This window comes from Dipteris shenzhenensis, chromosome 19 (assembly GCF_047967505.1).
Source record: "Dipteris shenzhenensis isolate YYH24624 ecotype China chromosome 19, Dip_SZ_1.0, whole genome shotgun sequence".
Classification (NCBI taxonomy): Eukaryota; Viridiplantae; Streptophyta; class Polypodiopsida; order Gleicheniales; family Dipteridaceae; genus Dipteris; species Dipteris shenzhenensis.
Genome location: NC_141614.1, coordinates 11,778,105 through 11,801,412, shown reverse-complemented (window position 1 = coordinate 11,801,412; position 23,308 = coordinate 11,778,105). Strand labels below are relative to the sequence as shown.

The 23,308-nt window shown below is 41.4% G+C and overlaps 1 protein-coding gene across 3 annotated transcripts in view; it reads right to left on the bottom strand.

Annotated features, from left to right (window-relative positions):
* Positions 1-7,848: 7,848 nt before the first annotated feature.
* Positions 7,849-23,308, bottom strand: part of LOC147890078 (putative RNA-dependent RNA polymerase 1) — a 40,695-nt gene continuing 25,235 nt past the window's right edge. For all 3 annotated transcript variants that reach the window (XM_087390808.1, XM_087390809.1, XM_087390811.1), the window contains 3 exons: positions 18,994-20,939; positions 9,318-9,468; positions 7,849-9,056 (listed from right to left, as the gene is read on the bottom strand). In XM_087390808.1, coding sequence (XP_087246934.1) covers positions 8,163-9,056; positions 9,318-9,468; positions 18,994-20,939 — 2,991 coding nt within the window. In that variant the 3' untranslated portion in view covers positions 7,849-8,162. The remainder of the gene's footprint in view (positions 9,057-9,317; positions 9,469-18,993; positions 20,940-23,308) is intronic.

Below are 23,308 nucleotides of genomic sequence, written 5' to 3'. Positions count from 1 at the left end.
GGATCTAGAGATGCTCTCTTGAGCTCATATATGATGTCACTCTTGCAAGTAACTTGTGCCTATATATGGGCATATCTCTCATGAATAAATTCTCTCTGTCATCATCTTGGTATCTCCTTCTTGACTCCATGCTACTCCAACATATGGTATCAGAGCTTGCACGTCCTCTTGAACCTCCTTGAGCCATGTCATCATCTTCCTCTTCATCCTCCATCTCCTTCTTCCATTCTTCCCTCTTCTACCCGTTTTTGATTAAGCTCATTCTCCACCGCTGAAGCATCATTCCTTGAGCCCTCTCATCCAAAAGTCCACCTCACTAGGGCACACATTCTTAGTGAAGGGATTTCTAGAATTCTACTTCTATTGGTCGCACCGTAAGGAATACTTCTCGATGCATCGACTATAAATTCTCCTGCTCTGCATCAAATTTCTCTAATTCTTCTTAGGAGCAGTTGGGCAACATCTCAAGCTACTTGTTGTTCAATTTTAAGCTCAAATGGTTTAGGATTCAAGGAGAATTCGATAAAAGAACAGTTGAAATTATTAATGCAATGCCTGGACAAGCTGACACAAATGCGTGCAATTCCCCTTTAGTAATAAAGCTTCATTTGTATGCTACAAGCCCTTTGAAAGCCGACTCCATCGGTGCAAATTTTGGGCTCCAAGTTTTGTTTGTCTCTGGTTGCAGATTTTGATAGTTTGGTGGTCTTAATGGTTGACCAAGACAACTAAAAATTGGGGATTTTGACCTTGACTAAAAAGTTTTCAGTATATTGACTCTACTTGAGCATTAGAACTCAGTTATGGAACTCATGGGTGTCAATGTTCTTTGCATTTATGAAGATGACTTAGTGGTGTATGCAGCATATCTTATGATGTATGCAACTTCTTTGCATCTATATGGGGATGACATAATGATTGTGTCTGAAAGAATATGTTCTCAAGTTCCACTTGTTTGAGTCTATTTGTCAAACCTTGTAAGGCATTATACACTACCCATGTGGTAAGACCTTGCCTAGAATTGGATACTTTGCTTCACATTGACAAAAAGATTATGCTTTGGTATACCAAGAAGATACACAAAGAAGGAAAGCTTTGCTTCATCAACACCAAGCACAATGAAATGGACAAGCAACTTTATGAGTCTGATACATGAGTCTGATACAATGGTGGCTTGGAAACGATGCCTGAAAAAGACTTCCATTGAGGGGGGGGGGGGTTTTCCCCACATCTTCAACTTAGACTTTTCTATGTTTGAGTCAATAAGGGTTCTCTTCCCCGGGATGTCCCCCTTAAATGATTGTTAGTCTTGTGTGTGAGATTTACCTTGTCAGACCTATGGGAACTTCCCATGCATAGTCATTGTTCAATCGCCCAATTGTAAACCCAGAGACCAAATTTAGAATGAGATCATGTTGGGGTGAGGATGCCCAAATGAGTCTACTGCTAATGCAACTAGAGTGAGTTCCAGGTTGGGATCATGAGTGTTTTCACTAGAGGTGGGCAAGCCATGAAGTTTCCCATGGACTACTGCTAGGGTTGAGGTCATCAATTTGTGGGGGGTTACGTTGGGACAAATTGATGTAATGGGTCAATACCAATGATTAGAATGTCTATGGTTGTGAGTGTGATCACATGAGTGAGTGTGTGAACACACACACAAGTGTGACTAATGACGTGTCACACACACACAAGTGTGACTAATGACGTGTCAGTTATAGCAGGTGTGAATGAGTGAATCTAGGAGTGTGGTGTGTGATTGAGAGATAATTGGGGATCTAGAGATGCCCTCTTGAGCTCACATACGATGTCACTCTTGGATGTAACTTGTGCCTATAAATTGGGCATATCTCTCCTGAATAAATTCTCTCTTTCATCATCTTGGTATCTCCATCGTGACTCCATGCTACTCCAACACAGAGATAAGTCCGGATTACCTAGTCAGACTAAAGGACATAGGAGATCAACTAGCATCCATTGGTCAAAAGATCAAGGCCAAAAGATTAGTACAGATTGCCCTCCCAGTTTTAGTCAAATACTATGATTAGTTTATGACAACAATGGTGACTAGCTATGCATTGCCACCCTTTGAGATCATGTCAAACATGCTTATAGAAGAGGAAGTAAGAAGGGGTGCAATTATTGATACTTAAATCCATGATCAAGCATTTTCCACCAGAGGAAAATGATATCGTCAAGGAAAAGCAAGAGATTTTGGTAGATTCAAAAATCAATCCAAATTAGACTTTTTTTACACGACCTTGCGATTCCCATGTTTATCAATCTTTATAATCTTCATCGGGTTATCATAATGAACATCAAGGTCCTTCATCTCAGATGGGGACATGGAATCCTAGAGGTAGGAAGTAATAAAAGTAATAGTCCTAGAAAAATAGGCAATTGCATTATTCTGGTATCCTACATCATTAGCTTTATGAATTCTAAAAGAAACAAATAGATACAGCTAGGGGTTAGTATAGCAAAGCTAGAAATCATCCTCAAATTCGAGGCATTCAGCATAGATAATCTACGCATTATGCCAATGACAATTATTGGGATAATTCTTAGGATCTATTGTAGCATAAATTTCTTATTTCTTAGCATTGGGATAATTCTAGGATCTATTTCATCATAAAATTCTCATTTATTAGTGCATTACAAAGAAATGAGGTAAGCAGAATCTCAAGTTGAGAATACTTGGTGGTTTACTTAGACATACCATGGTGCTTAAAGATCTGTGCCATGAAAAGCTTAGCCATATGATATAGAGATGACTTGTAGGGTGAGCGGATACCGATAAAGGTCTTGAGACACTTTCCCATCATTGCAAGAATACAGCACATGTTCCGATGCAAATCCATAGCGGAGTTGATGACATGGCATGCATCTCATCAGTCCACTGATGACACATTGAGGATTCCCGTAGATTGTGCAGCTTGGAAGCACATAGACAATGAGTGTGTTGCTTCTGTATTTGTCTCTGAGCATTGTCTATTTGCTAGTCTACACATACACTTGAATGTTGTAAAGTACCCACACTTGATGAAGCATTGATTCCATAGTGTAACACTTCCGCGTGTAATTCCGGGGCTAACTATTAGTCTTCCGCTGCGGGATACCCTCTGTGTGAGAGGTCACTTTTCTAACATTGGTAAGGGGCTGTTTCAGTCATCCTGGAAGTGTGGGCAAAGGTCTCATCATAAATATATCCCCTTTTTCTGAGAATAGCCTTTGGCAATTAACCTTGTCTTGTACCTGTCAATGGCACCATCAGATTTTCTCTTGATCTTGTACACCCACTTTGGAGAATGTTGTTGTGAGTGAAAATACACCTCATAAAATTGAAGTAAATTGGAAACATAACACACCACTACAGTGCAGTGATATAGGTACTCCAAAAAGTATTAGAGATGCATTCTACAATCAGACTATGGCTCAAAATCTCCTCTCTATTTGTCCAATGACAAAGAGTGATATAGAAGTTGTTTTCAACAAGTATTATTGCATAATCAAGAAACTTTGAAAATCCCACCTCCATCATTGCCAAATGTGCTAAGATTTCCTCTTTAGTTCCAATTCAAAGAGATCTTGCTACTCATCATCACAATAAAGATGCATATCTAAGCACAAGGGTTGGATAACTCAATTTCAAGAGCCTAGTATTATTGGCGTACGAGGTCTTCCATAGGTTCATATTCAAAAATATGAAGTGAATCATGTTGCATGGGAAGGAGGCATAAACAATCATTTCCAACGTCATGGTTTAGGAGCTTAGATGTTTCAGACATATGGCGTTATGCTTCTAGCCATTCAATAAGAAAAGCATTATGCTTCCCTAACCTTATTAATGATCATTCTAAGAAGACCCATATATATTTCTTGAAATGAAAATTTAATGCACTCAAAGTATTCAAGGACTTCCAAGCATTAGTTGAAAAATAGATTGGTGAATTCATCACAGTACTCCATTGTTGATAATGGAGGTGAATACAAATCCATGATCAAATGGATTTGAGAAAAGCTTATGGAATGGGAGGAAATCAAGTGGATGTGAAAAAAGATTTCTCGAATGGGTTTCTAGAAGCTAAATTGTCAAAGGTCAAACTTACAGAGTTTGCAAATTAATCAAATAGTTGTATGGATTGAAGCAAGCATGGAATGCCAAAATGCATAATCACTTTATCAATATGTTTTTTCAACCATCAGACTCAGTTATATCAGGAAGACAACACAAGGCATTGCTCTTGCGGTCCTTTATGTGGATGATTTGGTCATCATAGTATCCAATGGAAAATACATTTCAAAATCTAAAACATAAGCACACATCGAACTTTGACATGGGATACATTTGCTATTTTCTCAACATAGAAACGTGGAGAGATACTCATGGTACTATGTTGACACAAGGAAAGAACAATTAGGAAATTCTAAAGCAATTCTAAATAGATAGCACAAAACATTTCTCTTGTGGTTCTTTATGTGGATGATTTGGTCATCATAGGATCCAATGGAAAGCTCATTTCAAATGTAAACATCAGCACACATCAAACTTTGACTTTGGATATAGAAATATGGAGAAATGCCTTAGCTCTACATGCATGATTGTAAGCCTCTCCTTACTACCATGGAATCAAGCATAAAGATTTCAACTTATAATAGGTCACCAAAATGCAGTCCTCAATAATACAAACAACTTATTGGAAGTTTGACTATTTGACTGTTACTAGGCCAAACTTGTCATACTTAGTGTCCTAAGTTCGTATATGAAGAATCCCAAAAAGACTCATGTAGATGTAGCTAGAAGAGTTATCAGGTATCTCTATGGTACATGGGATTATGGAATTTGATATGGTAGATCCGCAGAATAAGACCTTTATGATTTTATTGATGCATGTTGGGCTGTTAGTGTGGATGACAAAAGGTATAGAATCGGTTTATCCTTTTGTCTTAGCTCAATAGCCTTGTCATGGTAAGCAAGAAGTATTCAATAGCAGCTTTAGTATCTACTAAAGTAGAATACAAAGGATCTACCAATGTTGCATGAAGTATGATTCAAGAGGTTGGTCTTAGAACTTGAGATTCAAGTGATCCTACTACACATTATTCCGATAACATGAGAACCATTCAATTGACAAAGAATGCAGTGTTTTCATGTTAGGGAGGATTCTAGGAACATGCATATTGAAGTGTACTATCACTTCAATCCATGAGAATGGTGAGATTGATCTTGTCATCTTCCGACACAAGGACAAGTTGTAGATAGCTCTCCCTGCAGTGATTCAATTTTTTTGAATAATAGCTTAGTATCCTTTAGAACTAGTTACAATGTAAGAGGGGAAGAATGGCTGAGTTGTATAGAGCTATGCATTCTCTTTCTACTACATTGTTTGCACTTTTTTGCACTTTGTTAGAATTTTATTATGTAACACCTTTGCTGCCATGATGCAACTTTCCTAAAGTCCAAAACCGACTTTTGTAAAAGCATCCTCTAGTTATCAAGTGCAATTTAAGAGGTGGCATTGAGAATGGTATAAATTGCATGATATAGATAATGTTCATGGAATAAACCCTAACCCTGCGTGTTGAATATGTACATATTTTAGTTTCTTAGTCTGTCATCTTGTGTGCGCAATCCTCTCTCTCTCTCTCTCTCTTTCTCTCTCTCTCTCTCTCCCAACATTATTGATGAAATGTGTGCCTCTATCTAAAAGATATTTCTAATGGGCATCCATATCAAGTGAGCACTAAGAGATTCATTATGTCATAAGGACACATAACAAATATACATCCATTAGACATGGATAGCCCCACAGCCATATGCCACAAATACAGCAAGACCACTTCCTCCACTTGAGTGAGGATGGTTTCATCCACGCACCAAGACACCTACAGGTCCACTTCTCCTGCAAAGTATGGACAGCCAACGATGGGTCACCTCAAATAGATTTCAGATAGAGGCATGATGCAAGATCCCAACAAGTGACACCACAAAGACCGAAGACTATGTATCCTTTGCGATATGCAAGAGGTACACTGAGAAGCACATACTGATGAGATGCACTAGGTACTACAGAGATTGCACTGCTTGCTTTCTATGGATATTTGGACATGATGTAGCTCATTAAATTCCTTGATCAACGCTGTGCCACACTATTTGTATACATGGTTGCCCAAGTACGATCTAAACTCATGAGCCCCTTTTACTGGACATGGATCCTAACTGTAGGAGATCACATACTGCGTCAGAAGAGAAGAACCTACAAAGAAAGGTTGTCATCATAGTCCGGATCCTCACAGCACCAGGCTGCTTGACAACATCCAAAAAGTCCACCCTTGAGGAGCTAAGGTGATAACAGCAGATCTCAGAGACATCAACACTCCCAAAGGGACCCAGTTGGGCTCACGTGGAGATCAGATATACTCACGGATGACACAAGACAAGGTCACTCCCGATAAATGGAGTGCATTGTATTCCTTTTCCTGGTTTGAGTTTGATTTGCAATTTTGACAAGACTCTTAGGGGATGTACCAGACACCTCGAGAACCCCACTAGAGGTGTTTTTCCACATTGATGTACCCTGATTTGGTCTTGCAGGCCGTTTTTTCCTTCTGTAGACATTAATAAACACATCTCTCTCTCTCTCTATATATATATATATTATTTATTTATTTATCCCCCTCCCCCCCCCCCCCCCCCCGCTTCTTGAGTCAAGAGGAGCAAGGGAGGTTTCTTTTCATTTTAGCATATCAACTGCATTGTCATAGCCTTTCATCATAATGTGATTCCGAATTTGTTAGTCGGTTTTTTTTCATTTGCAATGTCCTCTGTAGTAAGGCTTCTCCCCATGTAGATCTTTCCGGTCTATCTTTCTCCAACGAACTTGAATCTTTGAAATTTTTTACAAGGCCATTCAAAAAACGTTAATGTTTCCGATCGTTTCCTCTTTCTTTATTAGCACAGCCCTGCAGGCAGTGCTTTCCCGACAGTTTTGTCCCTCCACTTATTTAGGCCACATTTGGCCACTTCCTATTCTTGTGGGTTCTCTCTCTCTCTCTCTCTCTCTCTCTCTCTCTCTCTCTCTCTCTCTCTCTCTTCCCAAATCAACTCGTCCCTCTAAGGGCAGTGCTCACGAGTACTTGTACTGGCTTGTTTATTTCTGAAGATATTAACCCTTCACAGAGATAAGTAGATTCAAATTCCTTGAGTAATTCCTTTAGCAATATTTTGTGATGTAAGGATCTACCAGCATTTGGCTATTCATAACCATTCATCCTGATACATGAGCATCTAGCGAGACAGTTCCCTGTATGTCCCACCAGCCTAAATCTTGAAATCGCAAACCCCTTTGCAGCAATCTCATTTTAGAATTACAGCATTGCCATCTATTGCCGAAGAATGTACTATATAAACTCTGGATTTAATTCACTGCACTCACAGATTTACCTTCCATTTTTCTCACAGCTTGCACATGAAAAAAGCTGCATTGTACACTTGCAGATATTAAATGATCTATTTATACTGAGAGCCTTATCTATCCTAAACAGCTTGATGCCAAGAAACTTGAACAAATTCTCCTATACAGCACCCGGAAGCCTGCTGCCTCCATCCTTTCACAATCTAGACAAGATTTGTCAAATTGACCCAAGGAAATACTATTCTACATAAGATTATGTAGATAGAGTATTGGCATCTAATACAATAAATAAACTTTGATTCAGTAGTACATCCACTACCACTCCATATTTGTTCAAAACGTGCACAGGAGCATACATTAGTGCAAATACTCAATGTTTTCTTGACAGAGAAAATTACCCATTACAAAATCCCGATACCAAAAAATCAGATTATAAAGGACTTTTAAACCTGCTGCCTCCACCCTTTCACGAAGTAAAAAGATTTTAAGGTAGTTGGAAAAAAAAACTATTCTGCATTCGATTTGCACCAGAGAGGGCTGCCTGAACCCTGTCGTATACAAAGAAAAGGAACTTTTATATTGTAAAGGAGCACTGATGGTGCCTCCGACTACATAAAAGTCCAGGAAAAGGCCAAAGCCAATTGAGAAACAGAACACGTAAAAAGTCATCTCTTCGATTGACTATCCCTTGGCCAGATAATACCATGCATTTAGAACAGAACTAGAAGGATTATGAAGGATCTTTGCTCAAGTACAGGACGTATCACCCACAGCAAACAGTGGAGCCAAGAAGTCCCCCGATGTTGCATCCAGTCTTTGTTTATCTTTACCCTTTTGATGTCTTGCCAAGACATCCAACTTGAGAGCACCTTTTCGCTTAATTTCCAAAAGCTTATCATAAATTACCCAAGGGAAACTTAGCATATGCCCATGCTCAGACTGTTCATCCAAGACGTAGTCTGGATGGTATGTCACATGATACCATGCTGATGCTTTTGCATACTCTTCATCAGTGTTAACCTCCACATTATCGTTTACACCCTCTTCAGAAATTTTCAACCAGCTTCTAGCTACCCATTTCAAAGCACTGACAGATCGTTGGATTCTTTCTTTGATTTCGCCTGGCCTCTTCTGATACAATCTAGAAATTGTTCCGAAATTACCACTGAAAATCTCTGCCTCACTTTTCACATCATATCGATTCATTAGAGCAAGCAGCTTTTCATCATAGCAGCTTTTCAGTGCTTGTGCTTCTTCCAGGTAGTGCTCAAACCCATACACCTGCAGTTCCTGGTCATAGCATCTAACAGCCTCTCTTTTTGTAAAAAGGGAAGCTCTCTTATCCTTGCCTTCCTCTACAACTGATCTATACAGCTTTCCAAGTACCCTTTCTGATTTATATGTAGGCTTATCTTTCTTTTCCATAAAATCAGGATATTTGGTAGGCCGAAGGTCTGAATGTATAACAGCAGCCACTCCAGTTTTGGGAAAATCAACTGCAATGGAGCAAAGCTTTGCAAGCTCCAAACACTTGCGACTACGAGCCATTTCAGGCTCAGCGTCAGCAAACACAGTATGTGCATTTGATACGACACCTAGACTGTCATTGACCATATATTTTACAAAGTGTTCTTCAATTTCCTGTGCACAAATCATAATTACATTAGTAAACATCTAAAAAACTAGCCCAGTCAGCTGATGTGTCTTAATATACTTGAATTAAGCTTTCAGGCAGAAAACCATTTAGCTTTTGCAGTAAGTTTCAATGCAAATGGACAATAAATTGCCTTTGTTTAACTCAGTAAGAGGGTAGGTAGAAGACATGAAAACACTATAAAGCAAGCTTGAAAATAACAAGTGCGAAGCTACATACATTGCATTGTTACTGTGGAAAGTATTTACCTGAATAGTGACTGGATGATCTTGTGTTTCTTCGGGAGGTGGTTGATAATCCATCGGTGTATCTACTTGAGGAGGAATCAGATCCTCATCCCAGCTCACAAAATAGAGGTCCCCATCAAGATCACTACCAGAACATTCATTTGGATGAGGCCTGAATCATTGCAATGAAATCAATTAAGATTCAGTTCAGTCACGGCTTGCTGTTTTCTTCCTACAAAAATCCCGACCCATGGTCAAGATTTACCAATGAATTCCAAGTACGTAGGTAACTCTAATCTTATTCTGTAATAGCACGCAAGTATTAGTAGATAATCCACCAATCATCAACAATTCCTTGAGTTGTTGGTATGGCAAGGTCTGATAAACCGTATGCAACTTATAGGTGCTGTAGTATGGCATTATGAACCCATCTATATGTAAATGCAACAAAGAATGTTGCTATGAAGTGCCATAATGGGCACTAAATGACGGGAATGAGAGAAGGTCCATGAAGTGCCGTGATGGGCACTTGAAGATGGGCATGGCTGTGAGAAGACTATATCCTTAATGTAGTAGGCTAAAGGGTATATTGGCCATACCTTAAAGGTTGAGCTTACAGACTTTTCTATGCTAAGTAGATAACGAGAATGAAAAGAGCAGTACATAAGATAGCGTGAGCCATGTCAAAGGCATAGTCTATGACAAGACATGAAATGCCATACCCCAAAGAGGGGCTTGTAATGGCCATAGCCCAAGTAAGGCAAGGAAGGATATTACAGCTATAAGCTCAGAAAAGATATTGAGCCAAATCGTAGCCAAAAGTGAGAAGAGAAAATGTTGCACTAATTATTACGTGTGGATGGACTACCAAAGGAAAGTTTCCCTTGAAGAAAAACCCTTAGATCATGAAGTAAGAACTAGACCCCTTCGATTAAAAGAAACTGGATCTTGGGAATTAAGTTGGTTACATTGGAACTAAGTTCACCTAGTTCAATTACGTAATAATCAAGTTTATCTAGTTTGGTTACATTGGAACTATCCATCTTAGTAATCAAATTCATCTAATGTGGTTACATGTTTATCCAATCTTGCTCTTGCGGTTTTTAATCATACTTAATGAAGTGATCTTTTTGAAAAAAAAAACTAGTCAGTTACATGGTAACCAAATTCATCTAGTTCCATTACATGGGGCATTTGTTCACCAAGCAACCTTTGCTGCCTCACTCCCAAATAACTTCCTCCACAAGCTATGCGTGGTTCATCAACAAGAAACTTCATACCCTTGAAGCTTCACTTCAAGCAACCTCCATGGTTCTAAAAAGGGGAGTTCACCTCATCATTTGAACACTAATCTACCTATTGGCACTTTACCCAGATGTTGCTAGTAGAGGCCACACAAAGCAAGTCACCCCTCTTCCTTACTTGTGGGTACCTCTTCCTAGCACTTCTCCTTACATAGGTCACATGCTCCACACAACCTCTTCTTGATGGGCAGACCTTCCTTCCTCATGTTGGACTCCATGTTGAGGTGGTTTGGTGCAATGTGGAGAAAAGTTTCACCTAAAAATTTGATCCTTGTTCTAGGTGGCTGAGGTGCTGTCCTTCGAGACCATAGCTGGGGGAATAGTAGATGGGCTGGACCTTCCTGGAATTGCTGCCAAGGAAAACAGCAAGCCTAGGCTCTGATACCACTGAAAACCGCTCCAATTACTGCCATAAACTTCTGTCAGTGTCCCACAAAACACGAAAGCGATTTACATTGCCAAGAGCACGTGAGGGACAAACCACTTTCCCCAAAGCTTCAGCCAAGTAAGGCAATACCATCCTACTATATAATGGCAAATCAACCACCTCAACCCATACTGGGCATCTATGACGAATGAGACTTTGATAATCCTTGGTAGGCATCCAAGGATCCACATGCACCAAACAGGTGTGGAGATTTAAGCAAAAGCTGTTGCTTATATTGGGCATCAGTAAAAATAACTTCATAAAAGCCTCTATCCGCTTTATGGCAACCCTTGAGCATGATTTTAAGCATTACACCACATCCCCTGCATCAGGTATATATCCTAGATTAAAGAAACCACTGCTCTTTGAGCCAAGCTCATAACCGTTGCATACAAAAACTGTTCCAGGACAAAGACCTGGAACTCTAGGATAGGCTCATCACCCCAGCTTGATTTATTTCTGAAAATGCTTCCTATAATGTATCCAGAAATGGTTGCAGCTCCGGTTTTGTGCATAACTGAGAATTTTCTGCAACCACTTGACGATGCTTGGGATCATTTCTGTTATGCTCTTGAGACTACATTACAGAGGGAAACATGGGGACAAAGACAGGCAAACAGGGCAGGGGCAGGATATTGAGCCCATAGAAGATGGGGGATATGGACAGGAAAGGAGCAAGCTAGAAGAGAGATTATGCGAGGGTTGTAAGAGAGAAGGGAAGGCTGAACAGAGTGGGAAAGAAACCAGAGAATTAGAGAGCTTGAAGGTGGGAAAAGAGGATATGGACAGACGAAAGCAAGGAGCAAGGCAAGGCCTATGAGCTGGAAAGTGAACCAGCAGTGGGAAGATGGCAAATACAATACACACTGGCAGAGCGATGGAAACCCCAACAGAGCCCACACTCACGCACACCCGCTCACACACACCATGGGGAACAAAAGCAGCTCACAAACGGGGGTGGCATAAGAGGGAAAAGAGGGCACAAGACACGCGCAATAGGCAGCAGCACACCTAGGGGGACCTGCACCCAACATGAAAATGCCTCAGGGCATAGAACTCACGAGCAGATGAAGCAGGACCAGGAGCAGCTGTGACAGCTTGGAGTGCCCTGGTGAGGGGTTGGAAGGGCTGAGGGTGCTGGCTAGCCGACCTGCACACAAGAGGGCGAGGGGAAGCACCAACAGTGGGCTTCGGTTTTTGAGTCCCAGCTCCAAGATCGACTTGATTCAGCTTGTGCTTGACTGGTTATGGTTATGATTTTGCAGCACAGATTAGTACTCAGCAAGGGCCCTAGTGCACCCTTTGCTCCAGCCCACTGAGGCTTGTATGAGTCTACTTTTTTTGCACACTTTGTCCCATAGGCCCGCCAGGCCTCCTGCGGACGTTAATACATCTTTCTTTATTTCTTCTCTCTCACCACATTACCATCTCACGCCCCCCGTCCTCCCTCTCTCTCTCTCTCTCTCTCTCTCTCTCTCTCTCAAATGGACAGAAGACACGGCACGACAATGGCTATCCCACATACTGACAAACGCTTTACATCATGGCTTCCCTCCAGATTGGCAAGAGAATTGGGTTCAGCCTCTATTCAAAGGAGGAGACAAAAATTCAGTCACCGATTACAGGACTATAATGGTCAGCTCCACACTAGCTAAACTTTTTAGCACAGTGCTTGAGGCAAAAATCAGCAATTGGGCTGAAGAGGCCAAGAAGAGGGCCATTGGCCAAGCAGGCTTCTGTAAAGAACATAGAACTACAGATCACCTGGTCACATTAAGAGTACTCATGGATGAGAGCAAGCTCAAAGGAGAAACTCTTCTGTGTTGCTTTGTAGATTTCAAGAAGGCATTTGATACAGTCCCGAGAGGTGGCCTATGGAAAAGAATGCAAGACCTCGGAGTCCCTCTGGCACTAAGGGTAGGCATCTCTCGCATATACGAGAAGGTATCATGCAAACTCAGGCAAGAACATGGACTATCAACTGCCTTCCAAAGTAATATGGGGGTGAAACAAGGTTGCCCTCTTTCACCCACACTGTTTGGAATATGCATTGACAAGCTAGAAGAACTGATTAATGAATTTGCAGCAGAAGAAGGGATACAAGGGCCCAAGCTTGGGCTATGGATAATACTATTGCTCCTATATGCAGATGACGTGGTTCTTTTCGCTAATGACCCTGACTCCATGCATCAACTATTACAAGTACTACAGGTCTTTTGCACAGAAAGTGGGCTGCAAGTTAACACTGCCAAAACCAAAATGATGGCAATATGCACCACCCGACCTGAACATCTCCCGGTTATCAGCTTTGAGGGGCAGCCCATTGAATATGTCGATACCTTTAAATATTTGGGAATTGACATACCAGCCGATTACAGATGGTGGCAATGTGCACAAAGAAGGCTGGATACAGGTTGGGGGAAGTACTATCCATTTGAAAACGACTGTAGGCACACTAACACCTGGAACTGGAAGATTCGGAATATGTTGTTTGATGCATATGTGGTTCAAACAGTGTTATATGGAGTAGAAGTATGGGGGGGCAGCATCTCTCTCTCCACATGGAATGAGATTGAAAAAATGCAGAAAGCTTTCCTACGAAGACATCTAGGAGTCAAGGCAACTACCCCTTATTCAGTCCTCTTATTGGAAATAGGCAGGCGGCCAATTGAATTCCATGCACTGATCAGAGTGATGCAGTACCTAGTGGAAGTACAACAAATGCCAAAAGAAAGATTGCCACATAGAGCATGGACTGCCAGTATGAAACTTCAGAAGAATCATAAAAGCAAGATCATCTGCACAGGATGGGGGACAGATATAAGGAAATGGTTCAGCAGATGGAAAGTGGAATCATACCTGACTATGCCCCCTAAAAAGGTCAAGATACAAGAATTCCAATTGTCCCTACTATGCACTCTACAAACCCAATGGTTGACAGCAAAAAAGAGGACCAAGCTAGAATACTATCAAGATCAAATAAATCCTTTATGCTGGTCATCTTTCATGACACCAGATGCCCCTGCTCAGCCATACATTAGTACTCCCATACCTCTTCTCTATCGCAGGAATATTGCTAGATTCTGCACACGGTCACATACCTTGGCAATAGAGACAGGAGCTTAGCTAAATCTGCCGCGACATGTTAGAGTTTGTAGATTCTATGATTCATAGACAGTAGAGACAGAGGCACATATAGCCCTACACTGCCCCCGATATGCACAATTCAGAGACGACTATCAGCAGATACTGGCAGACACCACTCAGATCTCGGCAGTTCTCTCCACTGCCTCTCCGGCAACATTAGGATCTTTTGTCACTCGTCTTTTTTGGTACCGTTAAGAACTTGAAAATTCTTGACCCCTCCACAGCGGAGGAGATTTTTGTACTGAGGATTAGGTCCCATGGGTCACTTTTGGCCCCCCGAGGACGATAATAAAAATCTACTTCTACTTCTCTCTCTCTCTCTCTCTCTCTCTCTCTCTCTCTCTCTCTCTCTCTCACACACACACACACACTTTTTTTTTGTGAAAATATTTTTCTTTAATATCAAAAATATACACACACGTACTTTTTTTTTTTGGGTGAAAATTTTATTGCTTTATATAATAGAATCACTATCCCAAAACGGGATGTGGAATAATACATCACGAGAAGATCTCCTTATAAGACAGATACACATCAGGATCTATGTACTTAATTTGCAAGCAATCATAGAAAGATTGCTGCAGAAAGTGTCTGCAGAAAGAAAAAAGTGAAAAAGTAGGATCACGAAAGACTCTATGGTTTCATCCTTCCATAGAGTCCAGAGGGCCCAATAGCGAACCCAAACGAAAAACAGTTCAAATTCCTATTTAGTGTATCCCAAAGATCCAAAAGAACTTTCCAAAGGTAGCATTTGGAAAGCGAGCTCGCAAATGCACACAGACACACTTTTTTTTTTTTGGGTGAAATATTTGATTGATTATATTATATGAGTAACACATAGACACACACACACGCGCACGCCTGCACACACACACACACACACACTTTTTTTACTTGGGTGAGAACTTTGAGTACTTTATATTACAAGGGAGCTAACCCAGAAAAGCCGGTAAGCTGAAAATGTACATCAAGAGAAAATTTCCAGATAAGACCAATATACATCATGATCTATGCATCGTGCTTGCAGACAAAAGCGATTGCTACAAAGAACAACGGAAAAAAACAAAAGGAGAGAAAACTAGATCACCAAATACTCTACGGTTTCTATGTTTCCAGAGAGTCCAGAGTGCCCAGTAGCAAACCCAGGTAAAAAACATCTCAAAATCTGGCCGTCCGGGATAGATCCCAAACAGCCAGAAAAACTCAGTCGCAGTCTCTGCTGAAGAAAAGTCAAGAAGCTTCGTGTCTCACGGCAATGACAAAAAATATGAGATAGATTCCCTTGGAGCTGAACATTTATGACAAATAGATGGAGCAATACGTATGCATGATAAGAGCTGTCCAGACGGAATAACTCCCAACAGAACACGCCAGAGAAAGACCTGTTGTCGTAGAGGGACCTTGGAGTGCCAAATCTGTTTCAATCTTTTCCTCCACCATTTGACTGGACGATGCAAACGCCAAATTTGATTAGCCCTATCTGATGCCCAGGGTGGAGACAACAGAACTTTATATAAAGATGTGACTGTAATATGAGATAGCTTCAAAGGACGAATGGATGAGTGTAGTGGAATAAGAGTCCAATTCTGAAGCCCGTCTCGAAGTTTTAATGGCGGTACTGGCTGAAAAGATTGAAGCATTCGAGTAATGATCTGCCATACAGGATGGTAATGCATCCCTAAACCATATTTTCGAGCAACCAAAGGGAAAGATAAAAGAGTGCCATCATCCTGAATGACATCTGCCATAGAGGAAATCCCTTTTGAGTTAAGAAAATACGAGCGCCTAGGCTCCTACAAAGCCAAAGGCAGAGAAAAGACCCGTGACCAGTGGATGCTCTCAGCTCTCAAAGAGTTACCCTGTAAAGAGTCCCAACCATGCCAAGCCAGATGCGAGAGAATATGTTTCCAATCCAAAAGCATTTGAGTAACAATAGGGCAACCTTTGACTGTGCCTTCAATACTACCCAAAGATAATCCCATTGAGAGGGTTGCCAATAACCAAAGCAGTACTAGTAAGATGAAGAAGTAAGTAGCGCATCATAGCATCCCAAGGGTGATTACCATGTAGAAACTATAGCATCATTTTCCCTTTATGAGCTAGAATGTGCACATGAATGTTGAGAATATTCAAACCACCATGCATTTTTGGCGAACATAACCTCTGTACAGGGAGTCAGGCGCAAGCTTTTCCTGCCATGCTTTGAACGCCATAAGATTTCCATGATGACAAACATAAAAGATATCCTTTGGTAAAAAAGATCAATGGCAGATAAAATTGAATGTAAGCCACCAAAATAGATTGAACAATTCGGAGGCGGACATGTAAGGGCCAAATCACCGACTTCCAATATTCCAGCTTTTTCTTCAGCTTAACAAGAACCCAATCAATCTATTGACAACGAGAGATTGACCAACCCAGGGGATAACCATGCTAAAGCAGCTCGTTAGGTGGGACAATTTCTCATGTACCAAAGCATACTGTGCCAATCTTTAGGATGCAAAGGCATCAGACGAGATTTCTGAAAATTAACGTGGAGGCCAGCAGCACGGTCATACAATGAGAGAGCCCGCATGAGCGAAGAAAGGTCCCTTTCAGTATTCTGTGGCACAAAAAAGGAATCATTTGCATAAGCCTCAGCAACCAAAGGGCGACTTCTAGGAATATCCAAACCATGTAACATGTCGGTGGCCACCAAATGGTCTATGTATTGAAGCGTAGAATGCGTGGCAATAGCATATAGAATAGCACTAAGAGGACAGCTCTGGCGGACCGAACAACAGAGTGTCCAATTTTCAGAAGTATCCCCAGACAAGATGCATGCAGCTTTGCTGTCACTGTAAAGCCAAAAGATGATATGCTGCAATTTCTGACCAAAGCCTAAAGCTCACATGGTCTGAGCACTAAAATCCCATTGGATGGTGTCAAAAGCCTTTGCAATATCTACTGCAACAAGAGAACATCCTGTTCTGTATACTTGGCATACTCAATCCCAATATAGGCATTTGCAATATTGTCAGTTATGTGCCTAAATGGAATAGACCTATGCTGTGCCGAATGAAGACCGTCGTGCAAATATTCTTTGATACGATCAACCACCATTTTGGTGACAATCTTGTAAATAACACGCATTAGAGTTATAGGTCTCCAATCAGCCAGAGATTCACAGATTGGCTTCTTGGGCAAAAGTTTTACAAGCCCTTTCTTCCAAGAATCCGGCATGTGTTGATGATGCGAAGCACTGTTTATCATCTGCAGCAAAGGAGATTTGAGGAGATCCCAATCCCAGCCGGGAGATTTCCATCTGCCACGTGATTTGACACCATCACTTAACTCTGTTTCATTGAAAGGAGCTTCCAAATCCAAATCCTGTGTGGGTGAGACAATGGGAGTGACATGCTGTAATAATTGCTACCTTGCTGAAATAACCTCCAGTGAAGGGGTATCTGCTTTACCAAATTGACCAGTAAAATGATGAACACAAGCTTCAGCAAGCTGTGCTCGTCACACACACACACAAGCGAACAGAATGCACTCGCTAAACACACACACACATTTTTATTTTATTTTTCTTGGTGAGAACAAAACACAAGCGAACAGAATGCACTCGCTAAACATATTTGGAAGAGTAGTTGCATTGAAAGGAACGTTTGACTAATAAAGATAATGGCTAAAACAACCCACACAAATGCTTCACAAAAGGCCGAGGAAAGAAGTAAGGCATTGCCATGCAACAATTGGTTTGATCTGTAATGCAACGAATCTACGAAGCCAAAAACCAACAAAACAAGATTATCATGAGGACAAATGATACACCTAGCTTAAGAGAGATACTATTGGAGTAGCTCCTTGCAAACGAAATCCTAGAATGGAGAGGATATGGTGTCATTTTCTAAAGAGATCTATCAGCACCTTGGAGGTGAAAGCCATGACAAAGGCTAGCACTAAAGGAGAAGGATAATAAAAAAGTACTACACAAGCTCTTCATCCAAGCTGCAACTCAAGGGTATTTAATTTTAGTCTCTGCCAAACAAGCATAACTAACAGGACAACACACTGCTACAAATAAAAAGAATTGATTGCAATATCAATAGGCCGCAACTTGGGATGAAAACTTCACAAAGTAAAAATGGTAGGCGATCTAATAGCCAATTTTATCTCCATCTTGAAAAGTGGAGACACACAATCAGGTCTTAGACAAGGCTTATGCTCTAGCCATGTTTGTCCTAGATGCAGATACATAGAATGGGCCATTGCCAACTACTTATAGAGCAGGAACCTGTAAATTTTGTTAATCCATTTGTTTTGTCATGTTGACTAGTCTCCAGTGGAAATTAATCTCTCTCTCTCTCTCTCTCTCTCACACACACACCCCCACATTTATTTATTTATTTTGGTGAAAACTTTTTTGGTTTATATTACAAAGTAACTATCCCAAAATGGGATATGTTGAAGTACATAAATCCCAAACTAGATAGCTGGAAAATACATCAAGAGAAAATCCCACTGTAGAACAAATATACATTATACTCTATGTAGTGATTTTGCAAGCAATCAAATAGAGATTGCTGCAAAGAGCGACGAAAGAAAACAAAAGTAGAAAAACTAGGATCACCATAGACTCCGTGGTTTCTAGCTTTCCAAAGAGTCCAAAGTGCCCCATGAAAAGAACAAGTCAAACATACACACACACACACGCGCAAACATATGAGAAATGTCATCTTTGCAATGGACCACATTGTCTAGGGACATTCAAAAAATATTCAAAATCCTTTGTTTTAGCAACCTATAATTGCAAGAGGCTTCACCAAATTTGTACCTTGGACCTCGCTGTGGGAAAACGATGCAATCAACCATATGATGCAGAGCTGAGACATCAACAGCAGTTAACACACGAACATCACCAGGATGGACGCATGGGTTTTTTGTGACAATTACTTTACCCTTTACAATACAAGCAGCTTGAGTTTTTCCATTCACCCCAAGAATGGGAACTGGTCTAAGGCCATCATCAAATATTCTGTGTGGCATTCCTGGTGTTGGAGAAACACTTACAAACACTTCACCATAATCTAATATGGCTGTCTCATCCAAACACCCCATCAACAATCGACACTTGGGAACAAAAATCCGTGTCTTCTTGCGAAGACACATAAGCTGAACAGCTCGGAAAGCATGTATTATTCTCATTAAAAATGGTTCAGAGCTTGGGCTATAACCTGCTGAGAGCATTTCAACCATTACCTTTTGACTCTCTCCCCCACAAAACATCTGTAAAATATCGAGAGCAACCTCACCATTTTCCAACATCTGATCCAATCGTCGCATCACCTCCATCTGCATTTTCTCAAAAACAGAATCCTGCACACCTAATGTTGACAGGAGAGTTATGATCTGCCGATTCAAATAGCCTGGTATAGGATGGCTACAATTAAGTATGTCTAAACCAACTTGTGTTGAGAAGAATTTGTCCATGCTTGGCCGTAAAGAAAGTTTGAAAATACTTTTCGGATCAACTGCTACAACACCTTTGTAGCCACCGTACCTTATTTGATACAGTGATGGTACTCTGCCATACAGCCTTCGTAACTTACACTTCTTTGCCACTTCAGTGGCAAAACTTGCAGAAATCTTTCCAACTCCATCTGAGAAGCAATAAGTGTGTGTCTTGTCCCAAATTTCAGCAATATCTTCTTTTTCATTCGGGTACACATCCAACGATTTGGTTGAGGAACTAAATGATTGTCCCATTCTAGCTGCACACCTTGCAACGTTTCTTATCTCTAAAAAATTTCCCATCCAGTTTCTGATGGTTTTTGACGTGATCATCTGATCAGGTGAAAACATCCACACACTGTTTTCCCGTAACTGACTTGTTGAATAGGCTAGGAACTCATATCTCTTGTCACCTAAAATGATGCCATGGTTCAAGACAGACAATATGCGATCAAACACTTTTGTATGCATGGTCTGCAAGGATAATCCTTGAATACCCCGCCTTTTAGGGACCATGAGTGCAGTTGAAGGAATGTTATCAAAATCCTCCTCTACAAAAGATACTCGGAGGAAATTGTCAATACTGTCTATGAAGTGCCGGGTGACACGATTTGAAACATCAACTTCTGGATCTATGAAATACACTCTGGAAGGAGTTACATAGACTCTGCGAATCTGCACAACCCCATTGTCCAAATGGATTTCACTGAAATCAATCTTGTGCACAGTTTTTTTAAACTGTCGAACTTGATTCTTGAACCATTTCTCAGGCTCATAGCATGTATCTTGCCTTGCCTTTAACTTATTCAATAAGTAGCTGATTTGTTTTATTGACATCTCTAATGAAGGCTGAAGCAACGTAAAGAAATCCTGCCCGAGGCTAGGCCCACTAAGATACCCATGCTGTACAAGAGAGTTTACAAGAAAAATCAGCTCAAAAGGGAGGCCATTTATATAAGGTGAGCATAAGATTGGAACAACCATGTCAGTGGTGCTGTAAGAATTCCCTTCTCTGATAGACAGAGCTTGTTCCTTTAAAGGGAACAAATCTAGTTCAAACTCCGAAAGTTTATAAATCACATTGTCCAGCACCTTGCCATGATTCTTGGGAATTTCAATACAGTAGATGAAAGACTGCCCGATGCTAGCTTGACATGAAAAATCTGTCGTGCGGCTCCACACTACTGCGTCACTCTCCACAAACAAGTCCAATCCATCTTCAGAATAGTGACATGGAAGCTGCTCAAAAACTTGTGGTGCAAGCCATACCTGTGAGATCCAAACAATAAAACATCAGAACTTGTTTTAGAGCAGTCCACTTTCAAACGGAAGTAGTTTTATTCACTAGAGTTTCAATACATGTGCAGCCTATAGAAGCGAGTCCAAGACACCAAATCAAGGTTCGTGACAACATTCTAGAAACCTGGACCATGCACTAGAAGCCACAAACAACAGAATATGCAACATATTTCTAAGCTGGGCTAAGAGCTGATCTCTAGCATCATGATGTCTGGTGAGCTATATTCAAGGGGCAGTGTCCCCCCAGCTGATGACTTCCTCTGAAGATGTTTGATTCTGCTACCCCAGATATAAGGGGGCATCTCCCTGTACAACTTAAATAAGCAAAGTGCTTGGTGAATTTCAGCCTGCTACTTTTCTCCTCAAGCAGACAAGTCTCCCATTCCCAACTCTTGATACAGATATCCAGGTGTACACATAGCAAGGAGAGGTCTTACTCATGGGGCACTTCAATGCCAAGACCAATGTTACATTAGCCATAATCACGGAAGCCAAAATAAAGTATGAACGACAACCGCGAGAGCAAGCTCACATGCAGGAATACATCATTAAGACTCAGAGAAGAAAGGAGATCCTCCCCAAACTCTGAAAAAAGTAACTCTCCTGGCAGTGGCTGCTCTGGAGGATCCTTGCATGCTCGCCTAGATGGCCATCAGAGTGTGCTGTGTCGGTCCAAATACTGGCCATAGCCTGGGATGGGTGAACCTAGGTACCCTACATCGCCTCTGTACACCTGGCTCTCAAAATACGCCAAGCTGCAATGCTAGCCAGAAACTCCCATGATGTGTCTACTGCATGAGCAGGTCTGAAAGGAGTGAAGGGAACATCTTGGAGAGAACAAGACTCCACTGAGTGTCGCCGTACAATGAGAGCTGGATCTAGATCATGTCCCTCCAAGAACACCTGAGGGCCAGTAAGAGATAACCATGCTACTAAACCCCAGGTCATATAGAAAGGTGTTGTATGAAAGATATTGAAAATCCTAGCAACACCTTTCCAGATCATCCTCGCCTGTCTGCACTCCCTAAGGCAATGCTGTACTGACTCAATTGCAATGTGACAACGAGGACAAGTAGGGTCAGCCTCGAACCTGGATCTCCACAAGTTCACAGCAATCCCTACATGAATAGAAAACCAAAAGAAAAGAGTGATCTTTCTATTCTTGAGGGATTTCCAGAGCCTACACCAAAAGTTTTTCCGCACAACTGCGAAAATCTGAAAACTATCCCAATGAGGGGTTCTAGAGGACCTCCAACCTCTACTGCTGAGCTGAAATCTCTCGGCATTTCTGACTGTATAACGAAAGAAGGGGATGCTCTTCTCTCGGTGCCCCTCATCAATCCATTCCCACTCCCCTAGGTCCCACTGCAAGAACCTAATAGGGGAACCACCATATAAGCAGAGTCTCCAATATCCCAATGCAAGGAGAAGGGGATCGGGGTCAAGAAACTATTGTGAGTCCGTGCCCCACTCCATGAAACCTGCAATCTTGATAGACTGAAAGGCAACCTCCAAAAGAATATCATCAGAAGATCTAGCAAGTCTGCCTCCCGACTGAACATCAAAGACTAGGGTATCCTCATGTGCATCCTGTAGGGCAATAATCTATAAAGGAATGCCTGTCCCTGAGAACGCTCCCCACCAAGTAGACTCTGTGATCGGCATGTCATCTGTGTCTATCCACTCTGCCAGAATGGCTGCCTCTATCTGATGTACCCTGACTGCACTCCCTCTGAGGTGGCCAACTGCTAAAAGTCTCTGATCCTCTCGAAATCTTCTAAAGGCCTACCATGCGCCTACTGTAGAAGCAGGTCCCCTCTCCCATCTAGACCACTGCATCTAGTGTGACACTCCAAGTGGCCTGCCATGGTCATGCAATATCGAGTCATTCCACATGATTGGTTGCCTGTGAATTTCTTCACAAGAGGTGGGTGGGACTCTACGAAGAGTGTTTCTGAAGCTGCCCCAAGCTTTCAAAATAGCAGCCATGAGAGGAGAAGGGGAAGATTTGAGATGGGCTGAAGTAAAGATCCATCTGATACTATCCATCCAATCTCCCCCATGATATGGAGTACAAGATTGAATGCTGCATGAGAAGAAATCTTTCCAGGGCTCCTGTCTAGGCATCAATCCATGTACTACGAACTTAAAGCAAGGCCATACACTGCAAGTTCGGGTCAATAATACTTCTCCAATGGGGAGAATGAGGGTCTCCCAAGCCACCCTGGCTACAACTTCTAAGGTACCATCTAAACCGCTCTATAGGAAGTTCCTAATAGGTCTCATGAGCTGAGCGATACAACCTTTAGACCTGCACCAACAAGAGCAAACGAACCAGG